This window comes from Emydura macquarii, unplaced genomic scaffold (assembly GCF_026122565.2).
Source record: "Emydura macquarii macquarii isolate MOO-44397 ecotype Brisbane River unplaced genomic scaffold, CSIRO-AGI_Emac_v2 contig_3343, whole genome shotgun sequence".
Lineage (NCBI taxonomy): Eukaryota > Metazoa > Chordata > Testudines > Chelidae > Emydura > Emydura macquarii.
Window position 1 is genome coordinate 2395256 of NW_027133480.1, and position 17479 is coordinate 2412734.

General features: G+C 40.9%; 1 protein-coding gene across 4 annotated transcripts in view; it reads left to right on the forward strand.

The window, feature by feature from the left end:
- Positions 1–17479, forward strand: part of FANK1 (fibronectin type III and ankyrin repeat domains 1) — a 54697-nt gene that overhangs the window by 17220 nt on the left and 19998 nt on the right. For all 4 annotated transcript variants that reach the window (XM_067533370.1, XM_067533369.1, XM_067533371.1 and 1 more), the window contains exon 4: positions 15415–15496. In XM_067533370.1, coding sequence (XP_067389471.1) covers positions 15415–15496 — 82 coding nt within the window. The remainder of the gene's footprint in view (positions 1–15414; positions 15497–17479) is intronic.

Here is a 17479-nt window from a genome sequence, read left to right on the forward strand (position 1 = left end):
AGTCAAGAGTTCTACTATTATGAATTCAGGCCCCCAAATCATGAGATTGTCTTAAAAATCATAAGAAATTATAAATAATAAATTTTGGGTTCTTAGTCTTTAAATCACATTTGGGTCATGTTTTCAGGCTTTTGTCTACAACCCTTGTTATGCTTTTGTGTGCTAGTTTAAAGAACCCTCTTCTATCAACATTCTGTTCCCCATATAGGTCCTTACAGATTAATCAAGCACTCACATCTCATTGTGTAGCAGTCATGGTAGTGAAATCTTCATGTAGTAAATTTACTGCAGTACTCTGACACTGCCAGTGGACCAACATTGCCTAATTTTGCAGTTCTGTGCAGCAGTGTGACACAATGATGCACTTTTGGAACCTTTACTCTTCATTTTGATGCTGCAATTTCTATAAAAATATGCAATTTTTATTAAATAGCGAAGCATATGTGGTTCAAACCTGAATAACTTGTTACATAAACTGTTCTCTTGTCTGTTACAGTTATATGTAAATATTTGGCATTAACTCGTTTGTAAAATAATCTGTGCACATTATATTATGTACACAAAAACAGAATATGTCTCTAGGTTCCTAATTTGCATTCAGTTGGATAGAGGTTTAATAAATCAGAGAAGCAACTACTCTGTTTGAAAAAAGGGTGTTCTGCTTTTTTTTTTTTTCTCTAGGAAAAGTACAAGAAAATACTGGTTAAATGAGGCATGTAATTTTAATCAATTGGGCCCTAAAAAAAGAAAAACAAACAGCTGCTGCTTGTTAATTGGTGAATGTCTTCACCAATGAGCTCATCATTTATTCACTGCTTTCAATGGAGCCTCAAATTCTATAAATAAAGGTGTTATTACCACATTATAGTATGACTGCCTGCATATCTGTAACCAAATGACTCATTTATAAAATATTAAGGATTTATTTCAAAAGAGAAATATGACCTTCATATGCACAGATACATTGTGCTTGTCTAATTAATATGTTTTGTTGTGAATGGACAAAACACTCATATGAAAGTACAGGCATGCCTGTTTAAATTCACCATATGAAATGTTAATTTAATGTAAATTTTTTTTAAAATTTTGGAACAGAATTAAAAAAATCTCACTTTTATTTCCCCTGACTCATGCATTCCTAATCATTGGCCCTATACACAACCAGATAATAGTTCTTTTCCAAATATATTGCCCCTTCAGATCCACTGTGGTTACCTTGGGAACTAGATGCCCTGCCATGTGGATATGTGACCTTGACAGGGAGGTTATTCAGAAGCAATGTCAAGGAAGAATTCAGAGTTTTGAAGATTATTTTAAAATATGTATGTTTTAGTAGTGTGGACAGGAACATTGCGATGATGAGTCCAGGTAGGCAACATTAATGGCAGTTTATTCTCCAGTCATTTATGTCAGTCATACAAGACTGTAAATAATTAATTTTTGTTTCATATTTTTATTAGCCATTAATATACATAATTAATCACTTTAATAGTTTCCAGAAAATCTAAGTGGAGAAAGGATACAAGCATTCTGTATCCCTGCAAACACTCCTTCCATATCACGATTTAAATGTTCCTACTGTTTATTTTCTGGTTGAAATTATTATGTATTGTATTTGTGTTTAATATCTTTCATTTTTTATATACAATTTAGAAACTTTATCTTATTTTAATTGAAGTAGGGTGTCTTGAAAATATTTGTAATATATGTTGTTTGTAGACTAAATAACTCTGAAATAGCTTTGAAAGGTCACCTAGTCCAGCCTATTGTTTTGAGGCAGGTCCAAGTATACCTAGACCATCCTTGAAAGGTGTTTGTCTAACTTGTTCTTAAAAACCGCCATTGAAGGGGATTCCACAACCTCTCTTGGAAGTCTATTCCATTCTTTAATTATCCGTATAGTTAGATAGTTTTTCCTAACATCTAACATAAATTTCCCTCACTATAGATTAAACTGATTACTTCTTGTCCTACCTTCAGTGGACAAGAACAATTGATCACTGTCTTCTAATAGCCCTTAACATATTTGAAGACTATTGTCAGTTCTCCTTTTAATCTTCTTTTCTCAAGACTAAACATGTTCCATTTTTTTAACTTTTTCTCATATGTTAGGCTTCCTAAACTTTTTGTCATTTTTGTTGTTGTCCTCTGGACTTTCTCCAATTTGTCCACATCTTTCATAAAGTGTGGCATGCAGAACTGGACACAGTACTCCATCTGAGGGCCTCACCAATGTAGATTAGAGTAGGACAGCTACCTCTCATCTTACATATGAAACTCTTATCCATACGCCCAAGAGTGATACTAGCTCGTTTCATAACTGCATCACATTGTTGAATCGTATTCAATTTGTGATCCATTGTAGCTCACAGATCCATTTTTAGTCTTTTGTCAGCTATTCCTAATTTTGTAGCTGTGCGTTTGATATATTTTCTTAGTACTTTACACTTGTCTTTATTGAATTTCATCTTTCTAGATGATTTCAGTTCTCTAGTTTGTTAAGGTTATTTTGAATTCTAATAATGTCCTCCAAGCACTAGAAAGCCCTCTCAGCTTGGTGTCATCCGCAGATTTCATAGGCATACTCGCCATTCTATTTTCTAAGTCATTGATGTAAATACTGAATAGTACTGAACCCAGGAGATACACCTGTGGAACCCCACTAGATATGTTCCTCCAATTTGACAGTAAACTACTGATAACTGCTCTTTGGATATGGTCCTTCAACCGCTTGTGCACCCACCTTTCATCAAGAACACATTTCCCTAATTTGCTTATGAGAATATCACGTGGGACTGTTTAAAAAGCTTTACTAAAACCAACGTATATCAAGTCTGCAACTTCCCACTTCCCTCTTCCCCCATCCACTAGTTCAGTTAGCATGTCAAAGAAGGAAATTAGGTTGGTTTGGCATGTTTTGTTCTTAACAAATTCATATCAGCTATTCCTTATTACCCTACTATAGGTGCTTGTCCAAACTGATTGTTTAATAATTTGTTCCAGTATTTTTCCAGGTATTGAAGTTAGGCTGACTGGTCTATAATTCCTTGGGTCTACTTTTGTTTCCCTTTTTACAGATAGGTACTATGTTTGCCCTTCTCCAGTCCTCTGGGACTTCACCCATCATTCATGAATTCTCAAAGATAATTATTGACAGTTTGAGATTCCTTCAGCTAGTTCCTTATGTACCCTAGCCTAGGGTGAATTTCACCAGGCCCTTCCAACTTGAATACATCTAACTTATTTCCTGTGTTTATTGACTTTTAAGGCCAGTGATCATCTAGTGTGATCTCCTGCACTTTGCAGGCCACAGAACCTCACCAACCCACTTCTGTAATAGACCCATAACTTCTGGCTGAGGTTCTTTCCCTATTTTGATTTGCATTCCTTCCCCCTCGTTATTAATATGAATTGTGTTAAGTATCTGATCACTATTAGCCTTTTTAGTGAAGACTGAAGCAAAATAGTCATTAAATACCTCAGCCTCCTTGGTGGTATCCGTTATTAGCTCTCCTTCCACTCTAAGTAAAGGACCTACACTTCTTTGAGTGGTGTCCCTGTGAGTGCTCCACTTTAGATGTCGTTGCATCTTGATTGGAGACCTTTACAGCAGTGCTCATCTGGGTTGTGTGTGCACAGCTCTTGTCTTGCGGTGCTGTTGGCGCCTTTTCTGGCACGTGCATAACCAACCCCCTTAGTTCCTTCTTAATCATCTATGGTCCAAGACAGAGCAAGATCAGCAGCTACGGTTTTCACTTGTCCTACCAAGAATATTATTAGAGACTAATTTAGTTTAGTCATAATTACCTTAGTTTAGTCAGTAGTTTATCCTACCTGTCTTCCTTCCTCAAAAAAAACCCAAAATAAAAATGGTTGACTTCCTTACCTCTTTCCCTGAGTAGATAGAGTAGAATAGGTTAGAAGTAGAAGACATGCCAGGTTCACCAGGATTTAAAAGGTGCACCACATGTAGAGATACCATCCCAGTGTCGGATGGCCATTCACAATGTGTATGCTGCCTGAGAGAAATGCATGTGCTGCAGAAGTGCACTCGTAAAAACCTTAAGGCCAAGGCCAAAAGGGATAGGATTCTGAGGTTGAAGTTCATATTAATGGAGAAGTCCCTCAGACCCTCTCTGACCTGAGACCAGACAACCCACCTTCAGGAAAGAAACACACTCTCAATAAGAGAGCCTCAACATCTCCAACCACAACTACACCAAAGAAAAGGTGTTTGCTCAAAAGGCTGTCGACAGCCCCTTCACCTAGTACCAAGGAGGCGACAGGTTCCTCAGGTACGATGCGGGTCCTGGCATCCAAGGACTTGAAACATCCTGGTGCGGAGTCAAGAGACAAAGAAAAAGGGTCCTCCTCCAGCACGGCTCCGAAGAAGGATATGGTGCAGAGGTCGTTGGACCAATGGTCAGCGGCACTGACCATGGCACCGTCAGATGCCATGGCACCAAATACAGCACTGAGAAAGATCACGGTACCAGTAAAGGTCACGGCACCAACATTGGCACTGGAATTAGTGACTGTGCTGACAGTCGCCAGGGTACTGTCAACGGCACTTACCATCAATACGGTGCCGATGCAAGACATGGCACCGGCCTTAAAGAAAAAGGACAAGCAACACCACTGTCAGCAAATGGAGACTATAGTTACATCGTCTCTGCAGTCACCCACAGTAGAGATGGGGGAATCACCATTGCATTTTGCACATGATGAAGCATTCTCACCAATGCGCACTCTCTGTGCAGAAGATAGTGAGGTAGAGGAAGCTCAGTTTTCATCAGAGCACTCTTCCCTCACTAGACCATAATCAGAGGCACCTGGTTATCCGCCTTGCAGGGGAACCAGGGCATTTCCCTGGTACTGTCCGCCATGGATTGAACCTCCTACTCCATATCACATTCAATGGCACAACTGGTATGTGTGGTCGGGCTACTACAAGGCATATAGCAGACCACCCAGTTCACAGTACAAGATCTTCTAGACATTCACCTCCATCTGCCTCAGCACTTACTGCAGAAGACGCACCGGTTGGGGACACGAGCAGGGAGCAAGAAACCTCTCTTTCCAGACACGACTCTCATCCTCCCCAGATGAAGTTGCAATCCCCCTCATACCCACGCTGGTAGAGGACTCCAAACAATTCCATGACCTCTTCAAGAGAGTGGCAGAAAATATAGAAATTCCCCTTGAGCAGGTTACGGAATCATAAACTGCTGAAGATCCTTCATGCTGCAATGTCATCAAAAACTGTATTTCCTGTGGCTGAAGCACTGACGGAGCCGGTTAACACCATATGGCAAGCACCAGTCACCATCCCACCCACCAATTATTGAAATGACAGAAAATACTATATCCCTGCCAAGGGCATGGAATTCCTCTTTACCCATCTTTACCCAAATTCCCTTGTTATCGATGCTGCAAACCAGAGGGGTAAGCAGACAAATTACAAATCAACACCACAGGATAAAGATAGGAAGAGACTAGATTTTTTTTTAGGCAGAAAGGTTTATTCATCATCCACTTTATTAATGAGTGTATCCAGTTATAAAGCCCTACTCTCCAATTATGATCATAATAGGTACAAGAAGTTACTGAAATTTATCAGCCATTCCTGAGAACAAAAGAGAACAGTTCAAGTCACCCATCAACGAAGGACAACTAGTAGCTAGAACATCACTACAAGCTTCATTAGATGTAGCCGATACTGTGGCCAGAACTATAGCCATGGCCATTGTTATGCACAGGGCATCGTGGCTCCACTTGGTGGACCTTCCCAGGAATGACAGACAAAAATAGATCTCCCATTCAACAAGACCCAGTTGTTTGCAGAGAAGACAGATGAGGTACTTCATTCTATGAAGGATTCACGAGTTACACTATGAACCCTCAGCATTTACACGCCTCTAGCAAAGAGAAAACAACACAGATTTCAACCTTATGCTCACAGATATCCTTTCCAGTCCCAGTATAGGCAATACAAACCACAAAGAGGGAAACAGAGAACATAAAGACGCAGACAATCACAGCAAACATCTTTGATGTCTCAAACAACATAGTCCAAATAGCAGTTTTGAAAATTTGGTTGAGGGTCATCAAATAGTGCCACCATCATTGACCACACACTTTGAATTCTGCCTTCGAAAATTCCATCATAACTGAACATCAATCAGATCGGACATATGGGTGTTAGAAAACATCGAGTTGGGATACACCTTCCCTTTCACATCCATTCCTCCTACCCAAAGCTCTTCCCCGTCCTTCTTCAGGGACTCATCTCGTGCAAATACTCCATCAAGAAATAGACCATCTCCTACAACTAGGAGCAATAGAACATGTGTGGTTGCAACACAGATGAAAGGGGTTCTATTTCCATTAATTAGTGATACAGAAGAACAACAGAGGATGGAGACCCATGCTAGAATCTGATGCACTCTACAAGTTCTTGAGGCGACAAAAATTCAAGATGGTCCACCATAATACTGGCACTGTAGAGAGGGGACTGGTTTTCAGCCCTCGACCTTCAGTATGCTTATTTCCATGTCCATATCCACCCCGTGCACAGACACTTTCTAGATTTACAGTATCAGGCAATCATTACCAATACAAGGTATTGCCATTTGGCTTCTCTACAGCACTGAGGATCTTCTCCCATGTGCTTGCAGTAGTTGTGGCATATCTGCAGAGACAGAGAATCACAATTTTTCCATACTTGGATGACTATCTAATAATAGCATCTAGCCAAACCTTGGCCACACAAGCTAATTGCCAAACCATAGAGTTGTTTTGAAAACTAGGACTCAAGATAAACAACAAAAAGTCCACTTTCAACCCAGCATAGCGGTTGGAATACATAGGAGCACAACTGGATTGAGTAATAGCCAGGGCATCATTACCATAATCTGGATTCACGGCCATAACAGACCTAATAGCACTATTAAGAGACAATCCAACAGCAATGGCATGCATTGCCCTGCAATTCCTGGGTCACATGGTGGTGACGACGTTCGTGGTTCAATATGCTTGACAACATATGTGATGCCTTTAGGGATGGCTCGCCTCAGTATAAAGACTGCACAGACACAGTTTAAACAGAATATTAATGATGCCAAGCAAGACCAAAGATTCCCTATCGTGGTGGACCTGAGAAAACAACATGATGATGGGAATCCATTCTCATAATGTCCACCATCGATCATGATCATCACAGATGCATCACTCCTGGGGTGGGGAGCGCACCTCCCCGACCATACGATACAGGGATGATGGTCAAAAATTGAAACCAGACTGCACATAAATATCCTAGAGTTCTGAGCAGTTTGCAATGTCTGCCATCACTTTCTACTGCTCATAAGAAACAGGTCAATAAAGATAATGACAGACAACATTGCCTGCATGTTTTATATTAGTTGTTAGGGAGGAGCAAGATTCCATTCCCTATGCAGTGAATCAGTGAAGCTCTGGAATTGGTGCATACAGCACAACCTCAACATATTAGCGGCATACCTATCATGAAGTCAGAACACCACTGCAGACAGCCTCAGCAGACACTTTGGCCAGAACCATGAGTGGGAACTGAACAACAAAGTCCTGAAAAACATTTTTTGGCAGTGGGGTTATCCAACTGTCGATTTTTTTGGGCACAAAACAAAACTGCAAATGCCATCGTTTCTGCCTGAGGGCAGGACTGGGACCATGCTCAATGGGAGATGCATTCCTACTTCATTCCAATGCTACCCTAGGCAATTCACAAAATCAGAGTCGACAAGCCAACAGTGATAACAATAACATCTGCTTGGCCCAGACAGACATGGTACTCAGACCTTCTGAACATGTCAACATGTAAACCAATCACGCTGTCTCCACGATGCGATCTCTAGAGCCCTGCAAATCTGCGGATATCCACTTCATATCTGCAGACCCATCTTTGTGGATTCTAACTCGGATGTGGATACTAATTTTATCTGCCCAAGGCTCCACAATTGGAATCTCACAGCACAGTGCGATTGCTGCTGCTGCCATAGGTGGGGAGAGCACCATTGCAAATTCTAGACAGCAGCGTTGTTAGACTGATATTGCAATTTCCTGAGTTCTTCTGTTTGTGTTCCGCTCCCATTCAGACCAGCATGCTGAGTGCTGCTGCAATAAACGTTCTCATGTTTGCTAGGCTCAGTACAGCAGCCCTATGGTTGCTCTGCCTGGAACAGCTGAGTGATCCGCAGCCCCATCTTTCCTGCCCAGCCCAGGCGGAGTAACAGCTGCTCAGATTGGAGCCAACAGATGCTCTGAACAGCATCAGGAGCTGCTGGCTAGTTCCACCCCCAGCTGTTCCTTGGTCTCCGTAAATCCCAGCCCATCAAAACTGTGCGTTCAGCTGCAGTGGCCAGTCCCCACACTGCGCCAATCAGCTGATGATGGGCAGCTGCCCCCTGCCCCTCCTTCCCTGGCTGCCGGCCATACGATCAACTGAATGGCAACTGCCCACCCCCCCGCCTCCACCGAACAACTGAGTGATCTGCAGCCCCAGCTTCCTGGGCCAGCCCCAGGCGGAGTAACAATTGATCAGAGCTAGCGTGGGCTCTGAACAGTATCAGGAGCTGCCAGCTAGTCCCCCCCCCCCCCAGCTGTTTCTTGGGCTTGGTGAGCCTCACCCCATCAAAGATGTGCATTCAGCTGCAGTGGCCAGTCCCCACACCGCGCTGCCACCCAGCAGTGGCTGGGTTGAGTCAGCCCCCAGGAGCTGGAGCAGCCCCAGCCATCATCAATCATCATAATCAGGACAGTGTATCATGCTGCACCCCACCGAGTTATGTTAATAAATATGGGTGAAAGTTCACTTTTTTATCATGTTGTCAGTTGGTCAAGGAGAACTGAGGTCGTCACTGTGTCACCCCCACAGCACTTCTTTGCCAGTTGCCGCCAAAAGTTTCCACACTGTATTTAGAAAGCCAATGAACTGCTCAATGGAGAAGGAAATTGAAAAGAAATTAAGTGCAGATGAATACAGTTTGAAGGGAAATGAGAGAGGCAAATCACCAATTTGGAATACATTCAGATTTCTTATTGATGAAAAAGGAGATACTGTGCCTGGATATGTTTCATGTGTCAAATGCAAAAAAAGTCCGAACTTTTGGTAGCCATAAAAATGGTACTTCAAACTTACTTAAACATAAATGTAGACAAGAATTGGGATCCAGTTTGTTGAAGATATTCACTAAGAAATGTGTCACTATCACACGAGACATGAAGACAACTGTGACTCTGGAATTATTGAAGTTTGTAGCAACAGATATAAGACCTTTTGAGGTAGTCAGCAGGGATTCCTTGCATATTTTCAGTGTTCGATTAACATGGGTGCCAAACATGGTGAAATGGATGCAGTTGCACTAATACCACATTCCAGAACATTAGCATGGTATGCTGCACTTGTGGCAGAAGAAAAAAGAAAAGAAAAAAACAAATTTCCACAGAGTTGAAAACCATACTTGGCACAGTAGGTGGAGGGGTTACTCTTGATCTGTGGACAGATGATTACAGCAAGGTTGCCTGTTTGGGAGTAACTGTTCATTATATAGAGCCACAACAGTTCAGAATGGTGGAGCGAGTGCTTTGTATGACTCAGTTTGACAGTGGGAAACCAAAAACTGCAGAGAACATTGGTTCTGCTGATATTCAGGTACTCAGAAGATTTGATATACACAGCATTACCAACCAGATGGTTTTCGTTACCGACCAGGGAGCAAACGTGGTTGCAGCCCTCAAGTCCTATGTGTGAATAAGCTGTTCAGTATGCATTATAAAAACTGTACTTGAGCACACTACCAAACCTGGAAACCAGAAAGACGAAGCAGTAACCAAACTGATCCAGGCATGCCAAAATCTCGTTAGTTACTTCAAAAGATCTGGATTTTAAAGCAGACTGCAAAAAACTCTGAAAGGAGATGTAGAAACATGGTAGAACAGCAAGCTACTCATGTTTAAGACAATCGAGGCGCAGTGAGACAGAATATATGAAATTTTGACAGAAAAGGAGGATACTCAGCTCACTGATAGCATTGACCACAAGATCTTGTGCACTTTTAATAGAGTTCCTGCAGTCTTTCAAGGAAGCATCAGATGTGCTAGAGCAGTCATCACAGCCCACTCTCCACTTGGTACCCATTTGGTACAAAAGGCTGAAAAAGCATCTTCATCCTTCTACCACTGATGTAGATAGTTTGTCAGTTCAGATCTAAAGCCTTGCAGTGTCTCATCGAAAAGTTTGAAATCAAGCCTATGCACAGAAGTAGCAGTTTTCCTGCACCTACAAATGAAGGGCATGAAAATTTTCACTGAAGAGGAGAGACAGGAAGTTTATCAAGAGACCAGGAAACTTTTGTCTCATTGCAGGAGAAAAATATTCCTGCAATGAATCTTGTGCTTCTTTCCTCAGATACACAGACACGATGACCATCTCCAAAGGAGACAAAATGGTCACATACAGAGTTTGAGGATTCGGATGGGGACTGTGGAAGTGATGATGATGAAATGTCAAAGTATATCAGCCTGAAGCTGACAAAGAAAGAAGATGTGCAACTGCAGGAGTGATGGAGACAACAGAAATAAAACTTTCCCCTTCTCAATCGAGTTGCACAGTTTGTATATTTTATCCCTGCATCCAGTGCACCCTCGGAGAGCCTTCTCAGTCTCTGGTCATACAGCTAATGAGAATTGTACTTCACTGAAGCCAGAAACTATAGATGATTTAATGTTTTTACACAGTAATATTTCAAAGACAATTAGCTGTCCCAAGGAAGACATCTAAGACCATGTCCTGCAATTCAGGGCAGGTAATAGCCCTGCAGGTGTCAGGGCTCAGTCCTGGCACAAGCACTGGCTGGGCATCCAGTGAGCACATTGTGATTTGCTGTTATATAAGAGACATAGTGTAAAAGTTAACAAGGAATTTATTAGGAGCTAAGTCAGTTTATATAGATGGAGTCAAACAGCAACAAAAATTGGAAATCCATGTATATTTTTTACCTTCATACCTTAGTTGCTATGGATTAACAGAATGCTTGGTTTTTTTTTTGGATGAAATGGAAGTGCTTTGACTCTGGGCATTGCATGGCCACACAAGGAGCAGCTTTTCAAAATACTAGGAGTAGTATGGTATGAGAGTCATTTTATATAGCAAATGTGGTTATAGTGAAGTAAAAGTTGCAAGTTGTCTCAGTGCTTTTCTGTGGATGTCCACTAATTTTATAGTGAAGCTTCACTCCAGCTGCAGTAGTTTTACTCCACTGTTAGTGGTTATATATATTACAGTTCTGATTCCCAAAGTGCTACATTTCAAAGGGGATAATCACCTTCTTCCCCCACTTCTGTGTCTGAATGGGGGAGAAGTTATCCGTCTCTTGCTGCGGGGTAATGGGTGAGGAGTAATGAATTGGATGTGTCTTGCTGCAGCTGCTCCGTGTAGGAAGTGAGGCGGAACACTAGAGTGAAGCCTCCAGCCATAACATGCACAGTTGCTAGTACACACAGAATCCATTTGAATCATCTCCTGACTGATCCCAGGATCAGAGGAATGAAGAGATGGCAATAAAAAGCCACTTTTGCCCACTCTGCCAAGGGTCAGGTGCTGAGACCCTCTTAACCAGCCCAGATTCAGTCAACTTTCACAGCACACAGAATCATAGAACCAGAGCTGGTTGGAGGCCAGCTGATTAGTGGGGGCCAGCCCACCTCTTCTCCTCCCATCGCCACCGATCAGCTGGTCTCTGAACAGCTCATGGGGGGGTGGCCTGGAGACTTGCTGCCCAACAGCTGATCGTGGAAGCTGGGTGGGGGCTGGCCACTCAGCACTGTTCGATAGCCAGCCCCTGCTCCCCCAGCCACTGACGATCAGCTATTCAAAGTGGCGAGGTCCCAAGCCACCCCCATGATTGAGCTGTTCAGAAGCCAGCTGATTAGCGGCCAGCGCCCCCATCCCCGTTGCTGTCACCACTGATCAGCTGGTCTCCAAACAGCTCAGGAATGGCCAGTGATTTGCCACCCAACAACTGTTCCAGGGGCAGGAGGGTTGGCTGCTATCAGCTGTTTAGGGGATTTGGAATCTGCAGCTATTTGGGGGTCCAGGCAGCAGTGGGGGTCATTTGTTAGGGGAACAGCTGCTGCTCTTTAGCAGTCCAGGAGCTGACACAGGCAGCTTCCCCAGAAGACATCATGGAGGTCGCAGACCAGAACCGTATGACTGTTGTATAAGATTTATGTTTAAAATAATAACAGTGTGCACATTTATTAAGCTACAGCTTTCTTATACTGTAGTACACAGGCAGGCACATAGACAAACGCTCCTCCTCAGAGGCACTGTGTGTGGATGAACTGCTGTGGGTGTGGTGCGGATGTGGATGAACATAAAACATGGCTTGTGGATCATGGGTTGCATACATACTGACACTGACAGATGTGGGTCAGATGTGGATCCGCATTTGTGTGTCCGTGCAAGGCTCTAGCGATCTCCTATCCCAGGACGGCATTTGAATTTGTCATCCCAAGATACAGAAGCTTCATCTAACAGCATGGTTCCTAACAGGTTTGGCCCAGAGGAGCTAGAATGCTCAGAAGAGGTCATACATATATTAATAAATAGCAGAAAACCATCAACAAGGAAAACTTATCTGCAGAAATGGCGCAGATTCAACTCCTGGTGTAGAGAGAGACAAAATCCTTACTGCATCTTCATCCATTCCATCCATCTTAGAATATACCCTAGAACTAAAAAGATCAGGCCTATCAATTAGCTCCTTGAATGTCCATCAAGCAGCAATTTCTGTTTTCATGACAAAATTAATAACACAACGGTATTCACTCACCCAATGGTTAAACGTTTCCTGGATGGGTTACAAAGGGTATTCCCTGCCACACATATAACCCCATTACATTGGACCTAAACATAGTACTAAAGGCCATTACTAGGCATTCATTCGAACCTCTAGCAACATGTTCACTTCTCCACATGTAAATGAAAGTGTTGTTAGTAGCTATCGCATATGGCCCACCCTACATGATTTTTCACAAAGATAAAATCATTTAGACCTCACCCAAAATTTTTACCAAAAATGTCAGACTTCCACATTAACCAATCTATACATTTACCTACCTTTTATCCAAAACCACATCATAATGCACAAGAAGTGGCACTCTACATACTAGACGTCAGATGAGTGCCAGCCTTTTACCTACAGAGAACAAAAACATCTAGAAAATCAGATAAGCTCTTTAAATCAGTCACAGATTGCACAAAAGGGCAGCCTATATCCAGTCATAGACTATCCAAATGGATAACAGAATGTATCCAGGTATGCTATAAACAAAAGAACTTACAAGCTCTTGCAGGAACCAGGACATGCTTGATCAGAGCAATATCCATTTCTATAACGTTCCCATAACAGACATATGCAAGGCAGCCACATACACTTTTACAATACGTTATGCAATTGATCAGGTATCTGGTAGGGATGCTATACTAGGATTAACAGTTCTCTCATCAATACAAACAAGGGATACCGAAGTCCCTTCCCCAACTGAGGAACACTGCTCTACATTCACCTAAAGTGGAGCACCCACAGGGACATCACTCGAAGAAGAGAGGGTTACCCAGTACCTCAGTTACTGCACCAGCTGAGTAGCCCTCTCTTTCTTTCATCTTTCTCTTGCTCCTAATGTATTTATAGAACCTCTTCTTATTGCCTTTTATGTCCCTTGATAGGTGAAACTCATTTGTGCCTTAGCCTTTTTGATTTTGCCCCTATATCTTTGTGGTATACTTTTGTACTTGTCCTTCGCAATTTGCCCATGTTTTCACTTTTTGTGGGATTCCTTTTTGATTTTCAGGACTTTAATGAGCTCCTGATGCAGCCATATTGGCCTCTTACTAGTCTTCCTGTCTTTCCTTTGCACTGGGATTGTTCACTGTTGCACTTATATTGTCTCTTTGAGAAACTGCCAGCTCTTCTGAACTCCTTGATCCCTTAGATTATCTTCCCATGGGACTTTACCTATCAGTTGTCTGAGTTTGTTTTTCTGCTTTTTTAAATCCATTGTCTGTTTTGCTGCTCTAACTTCTTCCTTTCCTTAGAATCGTGAAATCTATTATTTCATGATTACTTTCATCTAAATTGCCTTCAGATTCACAACTAATTTCTTCCTGTTAGTCAGAATCATGTCTAGAATGGCTGCCCTGCAGGTTACTTCCTCCACCTTTTAAAACAAAAAGTTATCCCCAATACATTCCAAGAACTTATTGAACATTTTGTGTTTTGCCGTATTACTTTTCCAGCCGATATCTGGGTAGTTAAACTTCCCAATTACTAGTAGGTCTTATGTTCTGGATATTTCTGTTTATCTTCAGTCATCATCAGCAATATCCAGCCATCACTTTCCCTTCCTTCCTTAATAACTGTTAAGCTTTGGAAGGTCTGGAAATCTGGACCATTTTGCCCAAATTTGCTTATTTGAGGATGGTGCCATACTTCATTTGTGTAATATTCTCCTTCACCATCAACCCCATCAGTTTTCCCCCAAGCCATCAAATCTATCAATTCTCCTCATCCAACTAATCCATCAATTCCCATGTGGTTTTCCACAGTCTCTCCTTCTGTATCTATCTTCCACATCCCCTGTCTTGCACTATGTATTCCCTCAGCCCGTGGGGTCTGTGGTTCCCTGCTGCCTTCCCCTTCCCCTTGAGTTTAGCTGACCCCCCCCCTTCTCTTTTTCTGTCTTCTTTCCCCTTGAGGTTTCCTATCCCTCTTCTGTTTGATTCCTCCTTTGGGCTTTTCCCCAGTCCCTGTCTAAGGCTCCCTCTTCCTCTTTTGAGTATCCTTGTCTCTCCCCTCCCTCCCCCCCAACTTAACCTCACATAATATTTTGTTTCTTCCGTCTTTAATATATAGAGCTTCCATCCCTCAAAAACAGAGAACCCACCTACTCTGGTTCAGAGTACCACATCATTTGAGGGACTGTATTGTGTTAACTGAGCAGTAGGTCCTGTACATGTTTCATCTCTAATATAGTTCCCAGATACAGGTTCACCTCCAATACAGAAGTGTATAAAGGGATTAGGCTTCCACCAAAACAATTGCTTTTTAAAATTGGTAATGAAAAAAGACAAAGATTAGTAATGAGCATACTGTACTGTGAGAATGCTGCCACACTTTGTCACCTCTTAAATAAAAACAGCTATGTAACAGTGATACGGATTTTGTTGTTTAATTTAGTAACCTAGAAAATATCCAAAAGCTGTACTGAAAAATATGAAAACTAATAATTTATTTGCAGCATTTTAATACTCGGCAACATCACTAGAATGAATCTTTGAACTGTTTTGCAAATACTTTACTATTTTGTTTTCTACAGGAGAGCCAATGAGTGGAGAGCAACTTCATCGAGCTGTCAGTATGAATGATGTAGAGGCAGTTCTTAACATTCTTCAGGGAGGGTGAGAAAATATTTAGGTTATAAAATGTCTATAAAGTGTTATAATGGACAGGAAATCATGTAAACTGCATGATGCTATTGTGTTTTGTTTTAATGAGTTAGTTTCCCCATATCCTAAAAATTAGACTGCATTTTATGATAAAGTGACAAATTACAAATTTGCCTTCTTTGTTATATCATTTTACAAATTAGTGGAACAACTTCAGCTGGACTATGCCATTCGGTTTTAGTTTTTCTTCCTTAAAAAAGTGTATAGCAGAAATAGGTGAGATCCAAATATAGGCAATGGGAGTGATCAGAAGCATGGAAACACTTCCATGTGAAATGAGATTGAAGAAACTGGGAGTGTTTATTTTACCAGAAAGGATGTGATAAAATGGTATAAAATAAAGGAAATGGATTTGGCATCTCTATTCACCCCTTCTCATAACACAAGAAAAAGGAGACTTTTGATGAAATAGAAATATAGAGTATTCAAAACTGATGAAAGGAAATACTCTTTTCTCATAATACACAGTTAGCTTGTGGAACTCATTGGCCCAAGATATCACTGAGACCAAGAGTTTAGCAGAATTCAAAAAGGATAATCCTTATGGATAGTAAGAAAATCCAGAGATTCAAAAATAAGGAGAAAACCAAACAACTAGGTTTTGGAAGGATTATAAATTCTAATGCTTTAGGCATAAGCCAACCATTATCTATTGGGTATTAGGAAGAAACTTTTGCTACAGGCAGGTTATTCCAAAAGGTCTTACATGTCTATACTCCCATTGTCACAGACAGAATACTGGGCTAGAATGACCACCGGTCTGATCTAATGGGGCAATTTTGTGTTCTAATATATGATCTAAAGTTTTAAGGCTCATATAGAAATATTTACTGTACTTACATGGCTTAAGCTCATCAGAGCAGAGTCCTGTGATGATATGGAACTTAATTCTGAAAAAGTGTTTAGTTTGTTTTTATTTTGTAACACAGTCTGTCTTCAAAATTTTATCTTCTTTTTTTTAAAGAATTTGTAAGGTATTGCCTAGATGGAACACAATGCCAAACAGTCAGTAATGCTAAACAGAATGAAGAAGCTCTTCTAACTGCAGATTTACCATATTAGAGGACCACCCTGGTCATTTCATTTATATGTTCTAAACTAGCATTAAAATATATATTTGGTTTTTCCTTTTCCCTTCTTTCAACTACCTGGGGATAAAAGTATCTTTCCCTGAAATTTATTATGCTGTGCCATAGCCAGAAAATATATTTTTCTCCAAAATTTAAACCTGATTGGACAAGACATGTTGGATGAATAAGATCTGAAGAATTAGAGGATTTTTACTTTTGGAAAATTTTCTAATTTAATTTGGAAAGTTATATTTCAAAAATAGCTTAGTCTAGAAATTCTAAATTTATATTAGTCCATTGACCTTGAGAACTAATATTTTTAGAAGGGCTAGATGGTTAATTTTGGAGTTAACTGATGTGAAACTTTGAGCTTTAAAAAAACTCCATCTGTGCCTGGTGAAGTTGGAGATTGGGAGTAATCTAAACTGTTATGTTTTAGGGTGTCTTTTTTCGGCTCCCCTTTAAAGTAATTACTGTGAGAGTTTGCATGCTTTTCAGCTGAACTAATTGGATCCAAGGAACTGATGAAATTGAAACACAATAACCAACTACATCAAGTTTATGCATATCAATATTCTAAATATTTTATTTGAAAAGGAAATACCTAGACAAAACCTTTCTGTTAAGATAGAGTTAAGCTTTTAAATATATAAAAATTCATTATTAAAACTTTTAGATATGAAAAACTGTACATATTTTAAAGCTAAGAAAATTCGGAGGACAATCTGAACATTAAACCTGGATCAACTTCTGTCTGCTACCTATCCATGACAAACTTTCATGCTCATCTGCATTTCCAGTAGTAATCACAACCTTCACCTTATCTATATATCTAGAACTAAGAATGTCGCTGCCTTCTCATACT